Source organism: Pristiophorus japonicus, chromosome 1 (assembly GCF_044704955.1).
Source record: "Pristiophorus japonicus isolate sPriJap1 chromosome 1, sPriJap1.hap1, whole genome shotgun sequence".
NCBI classification, from domain to species: domain Eukaryota; kingdom Metazoa; phylum Chordata; class Chondrichthyes; family Pristiophoridae; genus Pristiophorus; species Pristiophorus japonicus.
This window is the reverse complement of record NC_091977.1, coordinates 513,684,261-513,696,981: the sequence shown is the minus strand read 5'-3', so window position 1 is coordinate 513,696,981 and position 12,721 is coordinate 513,684,261. Positions and strand designations below refer to the sequence as shown.

At 45.6% G+C, this 12,721-nt stretch overlaps 1 protein-coding gene across 1 annotated transcript in view; it reads left to right on the top strand.

Annotated features, from left to right (window-relative positions):
* The window catches only part of lama1 (laminin, alpha 1), a 439,104-nt gene that overhangs the window by 375,795 nt on the left and 50,588 nt on the right, over positions 1-12,721 (top strand). The window contains exons 47-52 of the mRNA XM_070895870.1: positions 5,167-5,323; positions 5,431-5,555; positions 6,236-6,386; positions 7,942-8,086; positions 10,231-10,372; positions 12,420-12,534. Of these exons, the coding sequence (XP_070751971.1) occupies positions 5,167-5,323; positions 5,431-5,555; positions 6,236-6,386; positions 7,942-8,086; positions 10,231-10,372; positions 12,420-12,534 (835 nt within the window). The remainder of the gene's footprint in view (positions 1-5,166; positions 5,324-5,430; positions 5,556-6,235; positions 6,387-7,941; positions 8,087-10,230; positions 10,373-12,419; positions 12,535-12,721) is intronic.

Below are 12,721 nucleotides of genomic sequence, written 5' to 3'. Positions count from 1 at the left end.
ACGCTGGGCCTCAAACCCATGCAGACAAGACAGACAAGACATGACCAGGATCCCTTGTTTCTCCTTCCACCACTTTTCCCAACACAATCTTGTATCTTTGGTTCGAGTCGCTCCTATTAAGACAAAAAATGAAAGAAAAATCTTTTGCTCTGTTGGGGCTGCCCCCTCACAAGTCCTTCTCCAGTTATTCACATATTTTTCATCTTTAAATCAATTTAGCTCAGTCAAATGTCCAGCCTTTGTGATCTAAATTACTGGAGTTCACACAGCACTGCCCCATCCAGGTTCAAGTTCAGCAACACCTTGAGGTCATTTCCCTATAAATCAATTACACCTCTCCGGTAATTGCCTGCTTGAAAGAAAAAGAAAAGAACATCCATTTATGGCTTTTCTGTCAGCCCAATGGGTTAATTCACCAAGCTGATTTTCCCTTACTGTTACTGAGAGAAAACATCCACTCAACTATAACTTAAAATATAACTTCAAAATTTTACAAATACTCGGAATAATTATTTCACTCTTGACAAGGTGTTGCTTTTTGCTTGTACAGAGTGTTACTTTTTTTTTAAAGTTCAACAAACACGCATACTAATGCGTGGTACCACGCATACCAAGAGGTTACACATTACAATGTTCTCTCTTTCATTCATAATAGCAGCACACAGCATTTTCTCCACTGGTCACATTCTTGAATTGGTCGGAACATTTTTATTTTAAAAATGCCAAATATAGATGATTGGCTCATGTCCGGAACACACAATTTAAACCAACCAAAATTCCACCATGGCCATAATGAAAGTTTGGTTTTCCCAGGTTAATTAACCTCAATAATTCCAAATTAATTCAAACCAATTTCAAACTAACCAGTGCCAGTTGAAAAAAACTATACATACACACACACACTTAAAGACAAGTTACAAACCATCCACATGATTTTAACTTTACCATCCACACTGAAACATCAGAGGTTTTTAGTCCAGCGTTCCTCCACCCATGCCCATAACCTGCTGAAATACGGCCACTAAAATTTGTACTGGGTCATCAGCTGCCTTCCTGTGGCTCTGTTTTGCCTCAGCACCCTCGTAATCTGGCTTCCCTCCTTTCGGGAGCCTACAATTCCTGCTCCAGTGTCCCAAATTCCCACAGTTATAACACTCTTGGGATTGACCCGCATTACCTCTCTCTTGTCTCCTTTCTTTCTTTTGCCTAACCTCTCCTTTAACTTTGTGCACTCTGCTCCCTACTACCTGCGTCTGACTGTGCCTCGGACTCCCTGAGCTCTGACTCTAACTTACCAACCTGCTCATCTAGCAGTTGGACTTGTCTTTATAGACAGACGAGCCGTATTGCTTTTTCAATGCTGCGCCAATGCTCCTTGCCCTTTGTCCTTTCTCCTTTCTGTGTCCACTGGACGCTCAGCACGCAACAAGCCTAGCACCCATTTCTTAGTGATGTTAACCTTCTTAAATACATATGAAGAAATTTCTTCCTCCATTAGGGATCCTTCGCCAGAAGTTCTGCCCATGACTGATTTACACTCCTTTAATCTGGGTCCTGCCGCGGTCACCAAAGATGTAAGCGGTTTTGATCCTAGCCCAATTGCTAGACGGACGGTTCGAATCGCCCCCACCTTCCGAAAGTTCTAGACCCGGGAATTAGTATTCACAGTGTAAATGAAATGAGTCACGGACAGGAATGCTTCAGTGAAAAATCGTACTTATATTTATTTGGTCTAACATACACTGGCTAAAACATGCACTACTAATCTGTGGAGAATAAAATCCAGGTTACAAACAACATACATACAGTACAGAAATGAGACCTAGTAACATGCAGTAATTCCCTGGCGGATTCTAACGCTAACCCTACCAATGAATTTCCCTCCCCAGAATAGCCCTGAAAAGCTTCAGTTCTGAGAAAACCCTGAGCCCTTACACCTCACCCAGCTCGCCTGGGATATCTGGTTACTGGCTTGGGACACTTGCGACCATGCTCACCACCACACGCAGCCGGTTTCCTTGCTCAGCTCAGCTGTGGGAAGTCACTGCCTGCTGGTTTTCAGTCTCGGTGGCTTCTTCTGCGGTATTGCGGCCTCTTCCTCTGGTACATCGATCTTGGTGGAGCGAGAACGAGAGGGAGAGAGAGCTCTCTCTAGATACAAGCTGCAAGCTACAAGTTCCAAGCTTCATTCCAAGTTCCAAGCTAAAAATAAAGTGGAAAGATCCTGTCTTTATGGGAGTCTTGCTATCCCTATCTTTCCTGCCAATCTTTAAAATCCCTTTGTTTCTAAGCACGGGTACTTAGTCAATGATGGGCCATCCAACCCGTGTGTATTGGGCTGGTGGCCCTTAATCTGGGCATCTCTCTTAGTTATTGTGTTGGGAAAAACCCGGCTCCTCTTTAGTTGGCCAGGCTGGTGGGTTCATTGTTCTGCTTTCCTTCTGAGGTGGAGGTGAGAGGTGCTTTTGCATATTAGAGTGGCTTTGTCAATGGCCCCCTTCCTGGCCGACAGCTCTTTTGTCAATGGATGACTGACAGTTCTTTTGTCACAGCTAACTGCCACGCAGTCTCCGGAGTTTTAACAAAAACCAGCACAGGGAAAATACCCCCAGAAAAATAAAATCCACAAAATATTCTCGACTGAGCCCATTCTTTAAACAGAAACTTTGCGATCTCTTCAAATCTTTGGGGAAACTTGGATATTTTAATTTGGGCCAAAAGAACGGCGCAGATCACTGGGGAAAATTGAGCCCATTGTATGGCGAGGGGAGCGGTCACTGCGGTCAGCTCGACCAATCGGAATAACCGCTCCAGGACAAGAAGACAACAATGAGCAGCTCTATCAGGGCACGTCATGGTAACAGACAAGCAACATCCAATCACGTTGTGGATGGAGAGCGAGGGCGGGTCTGGATTATCTCAGTGTACGATTCAACGTTCTCAGCAATCTCTGATGAAGTTGGAGTACCGCTCGCAACGGCGGGACAGAAACCAAGGAGCGGCAACTAGGATGTGCTGTGTCTGATAATTCATGTCTGAATTTCAAACTGTAAAGTTTCACGCTGATAGGTAATAGATGTTTGTTAAGTAAATATATACGTGAAGTATTGTATGTACAGCGTTTTCCACTAAAATGAGTGCATGGGGCTACAACAGTGTCGGCTTAGCTACAGCCATGGCTGGTCAGTGATTTCTAATATACAACACTGACTTTGCTGCGGTCAGTGTGCTCAGCACAGACCAAGCTGGGACCAGCTGGTCTGTACAACATAGTTGCACATTGGCTTCACTAATGGAGTAATTCTGGTGACTTAGGGTGCTGTTAATTCTGTTTCACACTGTGGTTTAAAAATACCCAGAGATTGACGGTAAATTTAAATTTCTCCTTACGTGGCTTTACTGCACTCCAGCTGTCGCGTTTACTGCAAAATTAATATAGTGAGCCTAGCCCTCCCACAAGCCTGATGGGCCGGATTTTCCTCCGCTACACCGCTCAAAATTGGGAGGGTGGGAAAAGGGGCAGGGAGACCTCCCACCGGATCACCCACCCCTGCCAGTGCTGCCAGCAATCTTTCTCCACTCTTTCCCCTAGCAAGGACTTCAGCTGCCCTCCCCGTGACCTCCCTGCCAAACTTAAATGATGGCATGGTGAAGGGCCAAGGAAACCAGCTGATTTGCCCATCCTGCTCCAGGACTGCTGGGAAGGGGTAGTGTTTGCACCCTGGGACAACAACAACTTGTATTTATATAGCGCTTTTAACGCAGTGAAACGTCCCAAGGCGCTTCACAGGAGTATTATGCGATAAAAATTTGACAACGAGCGATGGTAACATAAAGTTTGGTCAAAGAGGGTAGGTTTTAAGGAGCGTCTTGGAGGAGGAAAGAGAGGTAGAGAGGCAGAGAGGTTTAGGCAGGGAGTTCCAGAGCTTGGAGCCTAGGCAACAGAAGGCACGGCCACCAATGGTTGAGCGATTCTAATCAGGGATGCTCAGGAGGGCAGAATTAGAGGAGCGCAGATATCTCGGGGGATTGTGGGGCTGGATGGGATTACAGAGATAGGGAGGGGTGAGGCCATGGAGGGATTTGAAAATAAGGATGAGAATTTTGAAATCGAGGCGTTGCTTAACCGGGAGCCAATGTAGGTCAGCGAGCGCAGGGGTGATGGGTGAGCGGGACTTGGTGCAGGTTAGGACATGGGCAACCGAGTGTTGGATCACCTGTAGTTAACGTAGGGTAGAATGTGGGAGGCCAGCCAGGGGACTTGGAATAGTCAAGTCTAGAGTTTAAAAAGGCATGGATGAGGGCTTCAGCAGCGGATGAGCTGAGGCAAGTGCGGAGACGGACGGTGTTATGGAGGTGGAAATAGGCGGCCTTAGTTATACAGACAGGGACAGTGGCAGGAAGGAGAGGGCCTATTAGAGGCCACCTATAGACCTAAAGCTGAAACACCCACCTTCTGTGAGAGCTTCTATTTTAATTGTAAAAAATATTTTGGGGGCACTTACATAGGAGTAAGCCATTCAGCCCCCTTGAGCCTGTTCTGCCATTCAATTAGATCACGGCTGATCTGCACTTCATCTCCATTCACTCATGATGCTTCATATCCCTTGATACCCTTACCCAACAAAAATCTAGCAATCTTAGTCTTCAAACCCCCCCCCCCCCCCCCCCCACAATAGAATTTCTGCTCCACCTTCAGCTCCTGCACCGGGTGTCATGCTGTAGCACCAGTGGATTTTCCTGGGCAACAGTGGTGGGCTCCCTCTATTTAGTGAGGATCCCACTGGGAATCAGCCTGACCCAGGAAAACGGGTCCGAGTCATGGTAGAGTTATGGCAGCGAATGGGAGTCCTGCCCTGGCACACATCCATCAGCAGAACCGCCCTGGAGGAAAGCCCAGCCCATACATCTACTTAATATCTTTAGCTGTGTATTGTGGTCTAATCTGATGTCAAAAAGTAAACGAGAAACAATGCTGCTAACTGCTTGCACGATATTAGAAGTCTGCAAGTGGATGTTTTCACAAGGTATATTGCACTTGTAACTAAGCAATTTCCAACAAGAATTGAAAGTCCGAGGTGCAGGGTAAAATGGAGTTAAATGTATATGATCTGTTTGGGTGGTAAATGTATTTCTAATATAAATGCCATAAAATTTGTTTGGCAGATTTGGACGTATGGGTACCTTATCTGTTCAAGAAATTGGATCTTCTAGCATAGACAAGCCAGTGGTAAAAACAGCCACATCTCCTGGGCTCTCTACTGTACTGGATGTGACTAATTCTACCCTGGTGTTTGTTGGAGGTCTCTCCAGACAAGTGAAGGTGAGTTGGGGAATTAGAACTTTTCTGATCACTGTTTGGCACAGCCTTCTCTTGTATCAGTTTCTGTGCGTTAATTCCTTGCACTAAGGCCATTCACTTGTGCACAGAAAGCACCCACTGTGAAGGTGACCCACTTCAAAGGCTGCATGGGCGAGGCGTTCCTGGATGGAAGATCCATCGGTTTGTGGAACTATCGCGAAAGAGAAGGGAATTGCAATGGGTGCTTTGCAAGGTAACTGATTATATTCCTTTATTTGCTGGCGTTTTCGCAATAAATGGACTTTTTTTGAATTTGGTGCCCCTCGAGGTTGGTCGATGTTGACACTGAGCACTCGGGGGTAAGGTGTGGCACAGCCAGTGGCAGACTGAAGGTCACCTTGTGGTGCCTAATGTTTGACTCAAACCCAACTTTAAAAGGGCACCATTTCATTTCTCACGCCAGTCTTTCTGTGGCCTTTCTGAGTGATGTTGTGTCAGTCAGTATTTGAAGGAGAAAGCTAGGTTAATGTTTGAGGAGCAGTAATCCAGAGACGTGAGTTCAATCCCACCACGGCTGGGGAATTTAAATTCAGTTAATGACACGTGCAGGGTTCCAAGAACAGACACAAAGCACATGAATCTCAGCAAAATGAAAAGCAAAAATACATTTTCAACGCAACTGATTACTAGTCCAGTAACATAACCACTATGCTACCATGAAACTGTAAAGTGCTTTGAGATGCCAGGTGTTTGTGAAAGGCGCTATATAAATGCAAATCTTTCTTTCTTTGAAACTGCTTCGATTCAAACACTGCTTTTTTTAGTGTAATAATCTAAAACATCGAATTTCACCTCCTCTGTGAAGATGTCAACCTGTGATGTACGTTGGTTGGAAAGAATTAATTGAAGACAAACATTGTACATGTTCTGCAGATCACAGAATGAAGACATTGCCTTCCACTTTGATGGTAGCGGCTATTCAGCTGTCGAGAAGATGTTACGCACCACAACAACTCAGTTAGTGATGCACTTCAGCACGTTCTCACCAAACGGCCTGCTGCTGTACCTTGCTTCAAATGGCACCGTAAGCATCATGCAGTTCGCACTGCTCTGTCATTAGTTCTCTCATAACAGTGTACTTGTAAAACTCATCATTTTTGAAAAAGTATTCCATTTATTTCCACTGTAAACTTTGAATTGTTAAAATATTGAATGTTCATTAATTAATCTTTCACAGGCAATTTTTTGTACTTTGTTGTGTTATTCTTATAGTACAAGCTATAGAGGAGGGTGCAGAGAAGATTTACAAGGATGATACCAGAAATGCGAGGGTATACATATCGGGAAAGGATGAACAGGCTGGGTCTCTTTTCTCTTGGAAAAAAAAAGTCTGAAGGGTGACCTAATAGAGATCTTTAAAATTATGAAAGGTTTTGATAGAGTGGATACAGAGAGAATGTTTCCACTTGTGGGGAAGAGCTTAACTAGAGGCCATCAATATAAGATAGTCACCAAGAAATCCAATAGGGAATTCAGAAGAAACTTCTTTACCCAGAGAGTGGTGAGAATGTGGAACTTGCTACCACAGGGAGTGGTTGAAGCGAATAGTATAGGTGCATTTAAGGGGAGGCTAGACAAGAATATGAGGGAGAAGGGAATAGAGGGTTATGCTGATAGATTTAGATGAGGAAAGATGGGAGGAGGCTCGAGTGGAGCATAAACGTCAGCATGGATTGGTCGGACTGAATGGCCTGTTTCTGTGCCGTATATCCTACGTAATCCTATGTAAAGCTGAAAGTATTCCTTGTACAATTCAGCAGCAATACTAGACAGAATTATTCACGATCTCTCTTGGATACGGTAATGCTGTGCTATCCGGTTCTGATTTCCTTCAATAGGCATTCCCATGGCTGTGAGCTTCTTTCTGTCTGTGAAACATCAAAAGGATAACACTTTCCAATCGATCCCTGCAGCTGAACATCTGCTTAGGGCTGTACAGGTTGAACCTCCCTTATCCGGAACCCTCAGGACCTGGCCTGTGCTGAATAAGGGATTTTTTTTCTGGATGAAGGGTGGTCACGTTAAATTGGATGGTACAGGTATTGAGCAAGGGGATATCAGGGCTGGCTGGCTTGGGGCTGGGAGTGCGGCAGAAAGATCATGGGGACGGGGGTGGGGGGAAGACAGTGGATCGCGGGGTCAGGCCAGCGATTGCGGGAGTCGGCAGCGAGGAAGGACTTCAATTTGCTCATGTCGGAGTTCACCTTATGCGCCACCCGGTGGCCGAGAATGGTTCTGGATAAGGGGCGGTTCTGGATAAGGAATTTCTGGATAAGGGAAGTTCAACCTGTATTTGTTTGATGGGAAAGTTCATTTTCTGATTAGCTGGGCCATGTTTGTTTCTAACAGAGTGAAGAAGCAGAATTGGGTCTGGTTTATGATCATCTGTTCTGCAGACTTACCTGCTTCCTTTCATGTTTCTTCCATAAAACCGAGAGAATGGGCTAGAATCGCAGAATGCAATTTCCGAAACCTGAGTTACAATTGTGGAAGCAGATTGACTGATCATCCATCTCATTGCTGTATGAGAAATATTCAAACTTATGTGCCTACCCTTAATCCTTTTTATCTTTTATCAGAGAGATTTCCTAGCAGTAGAGCTGGCAGATGGGAAAGTTCGAGTAACTTTTGACCTTGGGTCTGGAGTTCTAACCCTTATGTCCGAAAAACGATACAACAATGGAACGTGGTTTAAAATTGCATTTCAACGCAACAAGAAGCTAGGTAAGAAAACTCATTTCCAGGTCCGTCTTTGAGTTCATAGTTCTCATTTTATTAGGCTTGATAAAAATTAAAAGAATACATATTCCCGAGAAATGCACCATAATGGTCTTATCCTGAAGTATTCTCCCGATGAATTGCTAACCATGGTCCTATCTGACGAAGGGTCACGAACCCGAAATGTTAGCTTTGCTTCTCGCCACAGATGCTGCCTAACCTGCTGAGACCTCCAGCATTTTCTGTTTTTATTTCAGATTCCGGCATCCGCAGTAGTTTGCTTTTGTGCCTGTTCCGTTGGTTCAGTTGGACGGCAATGATCCTGTCACTATGCGAAGGAGAGCAGAGAGTTTCTCCCAGTGTCCTCCTGACCAACATTCCTCCCTCGACCCATACCACAAAAAAACCCGGCTTAACTGGCCATCTACCTCATCGCTGAGTGGCATGTTGCTGATGCAGAATGGCCGCCCCATTTACTTACTTTGAAAAATAGTTCAATGTACTTCCAGAAAGGATTCATACCGTGTAAAACACTTTGAGATGTTTTGACATGATAACGCATTATATAAATGCAAGTATCAATTCTCTTAACTTAAACGTTCAGCAGTCTTTACTACTAGGGGATCAAGGGATATGGCGAGAAAGCAGGAATGGGGTACTGAAGTTGCATGTTCAGCCATGATCTTATTGAATGGTGGTGCAGGCTCGAAGGGCCGAATGGCCTACTCCTGCACCTATTTTCTATGTTTCTATGTTTCTAAACATAATATGAAGATGATGTCGCTGCGTCCCCAATAATGGCTGCCGCCTTGTCTCCTTCCAATTTTCTCCCCTCCTCCCCTGAAGGTGCTTACTCTTCATCACTAAAAAGCACAGGACACACAAGATGGCCCTTCACAGACACTGTCATCATGTGACTTTGCTACATGACCCTTTATTATTTAGATCAGTAGTTGCAGTACATCAGTAGTCCACTAGGTGGAGCTCTCTCTTACAATTCACCGCTCCAGAATGCCTACGGTTGGCCTCGGTCGAAAGCACATGTCAGAGAATAGAAACGATGGGCCCGAACTTGGTGGCCTTACTGCCCGCTGTCACTGAGTTTCTTGGGCGGTCTCCCCTTGGTGCCAGTTTCCACTAGGCCTCCCGCCGGAGGGAGGGGAGGACCGCTGGGAACCGCCTGCTGATGGCCGCTAGCGCGCAAGGCGCTTAAGTGTCTTCCCGCCCGCCGAGCTGGCAGATTCCTGCGGGCGGGAGTCGGCGGCAGCAGGGGGAAGGACCGCTGCATGGAGGCCGGTCTAACCTCAACGGTAAGTGTGAAGACCTGCAAAAAAAGGTTAGTAAGCCTATTTTATTTTTTTGCAGCGATTCATCTGCACGGGGTACCCTGAATGTTTTCCAGTGATTTTTTTTCTTTCGGTGTAAATTTTTATTTTTATGTGTCCGCCCCCCCCCATCCCTGGGCCCAACTCAGTCCTCGGCGGCACTTTGGCGAGGATTGCTTTTGCCGCCGAGATTGGGAGCTCCAGCCCGCTGCCGCCCACATTCGGTTTTTTGCCGCCGGGCGGTCTTTGCAGATCTTTTTGAGGAATCTCCCTGACAAAGTACCACCTGGTCTCTCGCTGGTCCCTTGGACGGGCCTTGGCCTTGACCAAGTTCGGGCCCTATGAGCCCTGCTTTTAACCTAATCCGCTCGGCGGGAAGGAACAGTTCGGACGTCAGACCCCCCATTTTACACCCCCACCTGACTTAACTCGCTCTCCTTTTTGGGCGAGGCTTCCCGCTGGGAGCATTAGGTCATTGAATCGGGACCTTTCTGTCCCACACATGCCACAGCCTGCCAGTACTTTGCCTAAGTGGCCATTCTTCATGTGCGAGCCCATACAGTAATTGTTGGTAGGTATTCAGCCACGAGGGGCATGAGAGACGAACCCAGTCCTATAATCACCTGATTGCCACATTTCCCAACATGGATCGCTATCCAGTGATCAGGACAGGACAGCCGGCTTCTGTTTTCTCCTGTCCTAGCACAGGGAAGTGAAGGATAGCACGCCCAGCACTGAGATCAGAGGCTCAAACCTGGAACTTTCTTGCTCAGTGACACATCACCAGGAGTATTCTAACACAGCGGCTGTATTCAATGTCCACAGGTGTTGTGGCTGTCATGGACCCATTTAATTCAACTGATCGAGAAACCAGACAAGGAGAATCACCCGGAGCTGCTTCTGATCTCAATCGTGGGCACAAAGATCCGATATACATCGGGGGACTGCCTCGCTCCAGAAGTTACAGGTACTTTAATGTATTGCTGGGCCCAAACTGCAAGACCGCACTGTTGGTGCAAAGTCTCACTGGACATGACCAGAGTATGTTTCTATGTCTATGTTTTTTCTATGTTATGTTGCTGGACTAGTAATCCAGAGACCTGGACAAATAATCCGGTACGTGAGTTTCAATCCCACCATGGCAGCAAGGGGAATTTAAAATTCAGTTAATTAAATAAATCTGAAATAAAAAGCTAGTATCAGTAATGGTGACCATGAAACTACCGGATTGCTGTAAAAACCCAATGGAAATCTGCCATCCTTACCCGGTCTGGCCTATATGTGACTCCAGACCCACAGCAATGTGCTTGACTCTTAACTGCCCTCTGAAATGACCTAGCGAGTCACTCAGTTGTATTAAACCATAAACAACAAAGTCATCACTGTGAGAATAGCTTCACCACAAGGACTGCAGCGGTTCAAGAAGGCCTTCGCAAGGGCAATTAGGGCTGGGCAATAAAAGCTGGCAATGCCAGCGACGCCCACATCCCATGAATGAATCGATGTAAAAAAAAGATAGAGCTATAACTCCCAATGTTAGAGCCTCACAGTATTGGCCCTGAAACGTATATTTATCTGGCTATTTTTGCACTACTTTTACACTATGCAAGTTTATTCTGATTGCTATTTTAGTACATTACAATCTGTAACGCACAGCGCTCAAATGATGGTGTACCTACTTGAGACGAGTTAAGCTTTGGACCTGCAAAGTTTAATTCTGGGATCACTAAACCTCCATGGTAGAGGAAGTGTTTGTCAAATTCCCTTTCCGCGTGCTCCTCAGATAAAGGCCATCCAAATCTTCATTCTCAAACCAGCCCTTCATAAACGGGCACATACGAACATACAAGTACGAACATACGGACAGTGACGGACAGGTAAAGACCATCTGGTTCATCAAGCCTTTCCCATACAATTGCGATGCCTTGTATATCACACCATATACACTCCACCCCATCCCAAACTGTGTGATCTCCTGGGAGAGGCAAAAAAACAGATAAAAACCCAGGCCAATTTGGGGGGGGGGAAATCTGGGAAATGTCTCTCTGATCCATCTAGGCGATAGAAACTAGGCCAGGAGATCACTCTGGCCATTACATTCCCTGCAGTACCTACCTTCTGTAAGAGGTAATCGCCGCCGCAGCCAGAAACAAATCCAGCTTTTGCATGAAGGAACTCAGCAAGTCTGCATCCATCACATGAGAGGGCAGCTTGTTCCAGAAGGCGACTATTCTCTGGGGGAAAGTACCACCTCATGACGTCTAACCTAGATCTAGCCCTATACAACTTAAATTTGTGACCCCTGGTCCTGCCTAACCTATTTCAATGAAATAAACTGTCAGCTGGAACACCATCTCTTCTCTTCATTATAAGAACATAAGAAATTGGAGCAGGAGAAGGCCATTAGGCCCCTCGAGCCTGCTCTGCAACTTAATACGATCATGGCTGATCCGATCATGGACTCGGGTCCATTTCCCTGCCTGCTCTCCATAACCCCTTATTCCCTTATCGTTCCAGAAACTGTCTATCTCTGTCTTAAATTTATTCAATGTCCCAGCTTCCACAGCTCGCTGAGGCAGCAAATTTCACAGATCCACAACCCTCTGAAAGAAGAAATTTCTCCTCATCTCAGTTTTAAATAGGCGGCCCCTTATGCCCTCTAGTTCTAGTCTCTCCCATCAATGGAAACATCCTCTCTGCATCCATCTTGTCAAGCCCCCTCATAATCTTATACATTTCGATAAGATCACCACTCATTCTTCTGAATTCCAATGAGTAGAGGCCCAACCTACTCAACCTTTCCTCATACGTCAACCCCCTCATCTCTGAAATCAACCTTTAAAGTTTAGTGAGCGTGTGCAGTATCATTTCCTTCTCAAGACAGTTTTATTTTGTTTACTTTTCAGGAAAGCTAAGCTGTCTCTCTTTAACAGTCTCTACTTCAACATAGTGTGCTAGTTGTGATGCTGTTTCAAATTCAGGTTTTTATCTACAATCGTTGGTTGTTTTTGCAGGAAAGAAGTTCTCAGCAAATCATTTGTGGGCTGCTTGAAGAAGGTGGAGATTTTCCGATCTACGTTTGACCTGCTGAGGAATTCCTTGGGTGTGAAGAAAGGTTGCTTGCTTGAGGTAAAAAAAAAAAGCAGAACTATAAATAGCCTTGGAACTTGACACTCAAGGTCACTCGGCCCTCAATTTTTATTTCTGCTACTCCTACCCAGGTTAGCAAGGGGACATGTGCAGCGCATAAGTACATCAAGTAGATGAATGACGCTTTATTCAAGAGGACCAACAACTTTGTGTCACTGCCCAATCA